The sequence below is a fragment of the Penaeus monodon genome, chromosome 41, assembly GCF_015228065.2.
Source record: "Penaeus monodon isolate SGIC_2016 chromosome 41, NSTDA_Pmon_1, whole genome shotgun sequence".
Lineage (NCBI taxonomy): Eukaryota > Metazoa > Arthropoda > Malacostraca > Decapoda > Penaeidae > Penaeus > Penaeus monodon.
The window spans coordinates 12,897,550-12,904,741 of NC_051426.1; the positions used below are offsets into that span (position 1 = coordinate 12,897,550).

The window sequence follows — 7,192 nt, forward strand, 5'->3', positions numbered from 1 at the left end:
GGACAATGAGGTTGCAGAGTAGTAATAAGGGAGGATGGGGTCGGTGATGAAGAAAGTTGTGGGGGTGGAAGAGATGAATTAGAGGACGTTGGGAGAGGAGGAATGTTTCCTGGAGTCTGAGTATTGACCTGGATGGATAATTTGGACTGGACTCCTGTAATAGTAGGTGAAGGGGGTAGCAGGAGTGGTGTTCAGAGTCAAAGAAGAGCCTGGGATCGGGGAACCGGAATTGAAATCAGTGGGGCCATTGATAAAGAGGTAAGCTTGCCTCTATTCCTGGTAAAAAGTCTTCATTAATGGCTATTGGTAAACCTAGAATATGTTGGGGAGAGAAATTGTTCACCCCTCAGGGTCCCCTTGAGGGGCAGGGGCTAGACAACTAAACAGAATACCGTACCCATGGCTCGCCCAAAGTCAGCCTTTGTATCCCTTCAACACGGCTCTCACACCTTAGGAAGTGGGTAGTAAATGGCGTTGGGAAAAAGAAGGAAACGAAAGGGGGAAGGGGATGAGACCGTGCAAAATTCGATGACTCGAGGGCTGAGGCCCAAGGCCGGGGAGATCCTCAGTATGGAGTCCCGGTCTCCGTCTCCTTAGCCCCCCCCCCCCCCCCGGCAACAACGGGCAAGGTTAGATTAGGGGGGGGGGGGGTAGATGAAAGGGGAAAGAGAAAGGGGGATGAGGACAAAGAAAAAAAAAATTGATGCGTGAGGCAGTGAAGGACGAAAAGGAGAAGGAAAAGAAGATAAAGAAGAGAAAGTAAGAACAGAAGAGGAATTCAGAAAAATGACAAAAAAGAAATAAGCACCTACACACACACACACACACACACACACTACCTATTAATCAGCATTCATTCCCTCCTCTCTCTCTTCTCCAGCCCGCGCCTCGGGGGAGGATCCTCGGATATGGATCTCCTCAAGGAGTACTTCACCGCGCAGAGGTTGGGTCTCAAGGACGAGGTGGACTGCGAGGCGATGTACGGCACCTGCCCCGTCAGCGTCTTCCGGTACTTCGATGCCCTCAAGAATGTGACGGCCGCGCAAGACGCCAGCTCGCAGAAGAAACTTTACGATTTACATGTCTTGTAGATGGAGGCGATATTCACTGTTGTTGTGTCGGGAGCTCGTTTTTTATATCACTGTTTTAACTATTTATTAATTGCGTTTTCTTACTTTATTTATTTACTAGTAAATGTAGCAATTAAAATTACAATGAAATCACCATAATATATTATTGGTAATCCTGGGTCAATGTCAAGCAATACCTTATTTATTAACAAATTTGGACCGCGTCAACATTCAAGGTCATTTGCAGCGTAAACAAAATATAGGGATTATCATGGGGCGGCTTGGGGGGTAAAGCCACCATGAGTTTTTCGGTTCAGTAGGGTGATGTTTGTAGATTTCCAGAATTGTCATAGCATTATGACAAAATGTTGTGGCGAAAAGGCTAAAATTATGGTTCATAATCATTTCTTAATCCAGGAAAATTAAACCTTCTATGATTCTGAATTCACTTTGTAACATCCACATGAAAAGAATTATTACCATAGGAGGCGAGATTTCTCAAGATTTCTTAGTTAAGAACACGTGGGTAGATATGTTCATATGATTTATCCTACATACTAATAATTTGCTTTCCAAAACGTAGAAAATTGCCACATGGAGTTTTTGAACAGAATTCACTATGATGTGTGAAGCTGTGATGTTATTTATTCTCATTCATATCATTTTCTACAAAGTTTTTATTCTTCTCTGAATATTCCAATTTGTAAGTACACAAAAATAAGATAAACACAAAAAAGGATAAAAGAAAAGACATCCGAATTATATTTCCTTTTACTAAAGCAACATGACTGATTCTTACTTGTCTGCAACAAGACCCTTTTTCAAAAAGAATTGTACACAATATATGATGGTTGAGGTTCCGGTGATGATGAAACACACGCAAGAAGGGAGAAAGTTCGAAGAGGAAGGAACATGATTTCTTGGAGGAAGAACACTGCTCCACGTTCAAGATTCATCCGAGAGAAGACTTAAGAGACAAAAAATAATAATAATTAAGGAGAACAGACAAAAATGAAGAGGACAGTACCCGCCGTGAACTTGGAAACGAGGGTAAAAAACATTATACCGAAAAAGCTGAATAAATGAGATGACACAGAAGATTCCTACTACAAAAGACAACAAAAATAAATAGGTGCGACATATAGCAAGGGCTAGTACACGCCGCGTGTCCATAGGGTATATATATATATATCTTATAAGTATATATATATTTATATATATAAACACATATATATATGACATGCCCCTCTACCACCCGTATGGCTTTTAATGCCTTGGCGTTCACTACACACGCACACTTTCGTTTCTTTGACTTCTTTACTCAACATTTTAACAAATATCTTTAACTTTTAAAACTACTTAACAACAGAATGGGCATTTTAACACAGCCTCGTATCATTTCTTGGTGGTTTCTATAAAAAGAAAGAAAGAAAAAAAAAAAAAAAAAAAAAAAAAAAAAAAAGTAAAAAAAAAAAAGTAAATATCAAATAAGATAATAATAGTAATTCCCTCAGTAAAACAGAGGTGTTCCAGGTATATATACACTGGGGTAGGGAGGGTGAAGTCAACACTGCCTTTAAACTAAGAGTTGGATGGGTTCTTTTTCTCACATGACACTCATTACCGAGAGAATACAATGCTTTTTCACAGCGAGACGTGGCAGTTCCACACGCACACATGAAGAATCTTGTCTAAACGCTAAAGACTATGATGAAGGCAACTGATTTGCAATGGCTCATCAAAAAGTCACACCTTTGCCAGCATGTGATACAGCATTTTGAAATTAATGATACAAGAGAGATGCATCCTCAAGGTACAGACTATCACCTCCATACAGTCATAAAATAATGCCCAAGCCATCATCAACTCGCAGCTTATGAGCACGGCCAGTTCTGACTGACTTACTAGATAATTTTTTTCCTCTTCTTATGAACTGAATATGACCGAGTTTACTTTCTGAAATAAATAAATACAAAATTGTCTTGCACATGTTGCTACAATATACTATACAGGTGACATCGTTTACCTGTTAAGTTTTTAATGAGCTGAGAAATAATTATTTACATTAATCACTACCACTATACATTAAAAATGAGAAACTTAAATTACAAAGAATTAATTATGACAATAATAAAAATAATGACATACTAAAGGAAATACAATATAAAAAGGGGCAAAGAAAAGAAAAAAAGGAAAAAAAATATATAAATAAATCAATAAAAATGATAAAAGGCGAAGTTTAGCACAAAACTACAAGAGCAGGATCTGATACGTGGTGCTAACACAAAGTGCAGTGTGGAGGTAGGGCAGGCCCAGGCACCAAGCCACGCAAGGCAGGGCAAGTCAAGCGACCTCATAGCACTAGCTAATAGGAGGATCAATATAAACAAAAAAAAAAAAAAAAAAAAAGAAAAAAAAAAAAAAAGTAAAAAAGAAAAGAAAAAAAAAAAAAAAAAAAAAAAAAAAAAAAAAAAAAATGTAGGGACTTAGCATGGCTAATTGTCCCTACTTGGGCATTGGTGGCATCTTGCTATATAAAAATATAATCTCTCTTTCCTACTTACAATAACCGTTTGTATTTACACGGCCCATAGCACAGGCTATTGCGGACCAAGGCCTCTGTGACACTTCCATGATAGGAATGTGCACTGGGGAGTATCACATGGACAGTGACACACTGGGCACCCAAGTGCCAAGCAGCACAGCACTGAACAGCATCACACTGGACAGGATAACATCTCAATTTTCATACTCTCAAAGTGACTTGAACAATGCTACTTCCGGAAGCATGATAAATAAGAAGTGCCACACTGAACAGGGTGATGCCAATACCACACCAACACATGCTGTAGGGAACGTGCAGTTCTGCGAGGTCCACAACAGACAAACATCCATTATTCTGCTCAAGCAAGTGATATAATGCCTCCCTGAACTGCCATCACACCACTGCACGTGCCAACCAGCATGCCAGCGCAACACCAGAGCACACACTGGACTGAGCGATCATGCATTTTTGAGCAACACAAACTGGCACGAGTGGCCACTGGCAAGGACCACGCACCACTCAGAATTGATTATGTGATGCCTGCATACAAGTAAATCATCAAAAACAAAGAAAAACTAACATAAAAAGAAACAGGCATATTTGCATGATACGCAACAATCTCACAGTGTATATCTTCAATTTTTTTTTCATTTTGTCAAAATAAAACCCATTAACTACTTTCATATAATCAGAATAAATATCACAGATGGCCTTCAAAAATATCATGTAGATACAGGCAACACAAAGCTGCTCTGTACAATTTATGAGCTTCTTTTAAGTGGTTTACTTTACGTAGTAATTAGGCACTATGCCAAGCTTCCCAGAAATCACCCGTGAATAAACTTGAAAGGGAGGTTCTCTTTTTTACTACTACTTTCAGCCAGCCATATCATCAAGAACCCTATTTCCCTTCCAATCTGACATTTACAAGAACACAAAACACCCTTGGTAAATATGTTACAGAAAAAAAAGAAAATTAACAAATAAAATTTTTAAAAAATAATAAAGGACAAAAACTCCATAATTAAGAAGCTCAAAAATTATGGTTTCAAAAATGAGTGGACTAGATAGTTTGGAGGCACCAGACGTTCATCGTGCGCAGCTCCTAATGAGAGACAGGGTTCAATTCTAACAAATAAGATGAACATCAGAGGGCAATGACCACTGTGACCACCCCAAGAGAGCTGGCCTGTCCCATGTTCCAGGAATTCCTGTCAATTGCCCTCCCCCTTCCTTGATACACTTATCTGTCTGGTGATACAACTCTGATGACAAATATATATGTAGATATATATATTTTTAATAGTATGTATATAGCTGCAAAATTGATAAATCTTCCTGAGCCTCCTAAATCACCACAAGAAACACTGTCATGCAGCAAACTATGATACAAACTAGAAGAACAAGCCTGACAATATACAAAAAGGAGTTACTGTCAGGCAGTCCTTACATGAAGTTGCTTTCTGCAACAAAATATTATTTCATACTAGAATTACTTTGCTCAAACTCCCATCTCCCAACTTACACACACCAGATGCTGTGCTACTGTTACACATCTCTCTCTCTCTCCCTAACGCTTAAAAAGCGCTCAGGCATGAATCACACTTATTCTATTATAAAAGAAAAACAACAAATGGCCTATGCTCAAATCAATTAGTGATGATGCTAGTACAAGATAACTTACAATATGAAAGAAAGAAAGAAAGAAAGAAAGAAAGAAAGAAAGAAAGAAAGAAAGAAAGAAAGAAAGAAAGAAAGAAAGAAAGAAAGAAAGAAAGAAAAAGAAAGAAAGAAAGAAAGAAAGAAAGAAAGAAAGAAAAGAAAGAAAGACCACTGTCTATCCTGCACCAACAGAGCAACACTGGTGTGGACCTTGTGCTAGCAAACACCAACCAAGACCACTTCCTCAGGGGTGTTTCTGTTGCTTGCACTCCACACTAAAAAAATCTTTCCCTCCATGATCTTATGAAAAACTGCAGTATTGTAACCTCATTTTATAAAACTACAGGCTATTTCAACTTTTAAAATGCAAAACTGTCTACTTAACCCAGACATTACCAAAAGATCAAAGGTAATGCTTCAGATGGTTAAATTGAATACAATTCCGTTGCTCTAGATGAACTTTCCTCCTAATAAACAAATCTACACATCTATCATGATCTGATGGGACAAAGCATGCCAGTCAAGGAGCAGCTCACAATCTTGGGCATATACCCACATCTTGTTAGGCAACACGCACGCGTGCACACACAAAAAAAAAATGACTGACCTTAAAACATTTTAAGAGACTCAAACAAGAAAAAGAAAATAAGAAAAAGAAAAAAAGAAAAAGGTAAAAGAAAAAAACATTTAAATAAAAAATAGGAGGCATATCACCTATGCAAAAATACAAGGGAAGAAGGGGGAGGAAGGGCACTGGGGGTGGCTTGTGACCATTCTATCATCCATGCCAAAGATCAGGGGTGCTGCCTCGCCCGGTCAGCAACGGGGGTGCCAGACCACTAATGAGGTCTCATGAGCTGAACAATGAGTACCAGACCAACACAGTAATGAAAAAAGAAAAAAAAGAAAAATAAATAAAAAAATAAATAAATAAAAGAAAAAAAAAGGGGTGGGTGGGGGTAGTGAGGGGGCATATCACCTGATACATTCATCATAATCATTTGGGAGTATCACCATGACTCATGTAGCTTAGGGGAAAAAAAAAAAGAAAAAAAAAAAAAAAGATGGGGGGGGGGATAGAGTGTAAGGGCAAGGAGGTGGAGGGAGGGCAAAAGGAGGGGGAGAAATTCCAAAACTGAGGGGAGTGGTTCACTAGATGGCTTTACAAACTCAGTGGGGAGAGGACAGGGGAGGGGGTGAGGGGATGCCAGTCACACTCTGGGAACCAAGGGTTGGGAAGGCAAAAGACAGAAGGCAGAAGGTGGAAGTGGGAGAGGGGAGGTGGAGGTAGGAGGGAGAGGGGAAAGAGGAGAGTAGGAGCAGGGAGAGGGGGGTGGAGGTGGGGAAGAGGGAGAAGGGGTGGAGGTGGGGAAGAGGGAGAAGGGGTGGAGGTGGGGAAGAGGGAGAAGGGGTGGAGGTGGGGAAGAGGGAGAGGGGGTGGAGGTGGGGAAGAGGGAGAGGGGGTGAAGGTGGGGAAGAGGGAGAGGGGGTAGAGGGGGGAAGGGGAGGGGGTGGAGGAGAAAGGGATAGAGGGGGGAAGGAGAGAGGAGAAGGTGGAGATGGGAGGGAATAGGGAAATAGGAGGGCAAGGACATGAAGAGGAGAGGGTGGAGGTGGGAGGTAGAAGGGAGAAGAGAGGAGGGTGGGTAGAGGTGGGAGGGAGAGGGGAAGGGAGAGGGAAGCTGAAAAGGAGGGAAGATGGGAGAGGGGAGGGCAGAGATGGTTGGTGATGGTGGAAGGTAGGTGGTGTAGGGGAGGAAGACGTCCCTGGCCCCAGCTGGACCTGGATGCGTAATATACAGGGGGACCGTTACCAGGGCACCATTAGGATCCGCAGAGAGCCGGCAAGATCCACCCGCGGGGGTTTTATGGAGAGCCGCCCACGCCGTGGCCTCCGCTCGCTCCGACCTACAGT

At 41.1% G+C, this 7,192-nt stretch overlaps 1 protein-coding gene across 2 annotated transcripts in view; it reads left to right on the top strand.

Moving 5' to 3' along the window:
• Positions 1-1,223, top strand: part of LOC119598570 — a 7,413-nt gene extending 6,190 nt beyond the window's left edge. For both annotated transcript variants that reach the window (XM_037948212.1, XM_037948213.1), the window contains exon 4: positions 881-1,223. In XM_037948212.1, coding sequence (XP_037804140.1) covers positions 881-1,091 — 211 coding nt within the window. In that variant the 3' untranslated portion in view covers positions 1,092-1,223. The remainder of the gene's footprint in view (positions 1-880) is intronic.
• The last annotated feature ends 5,969 nt before the right edge of the window (positions 1,224-7,192 follow it).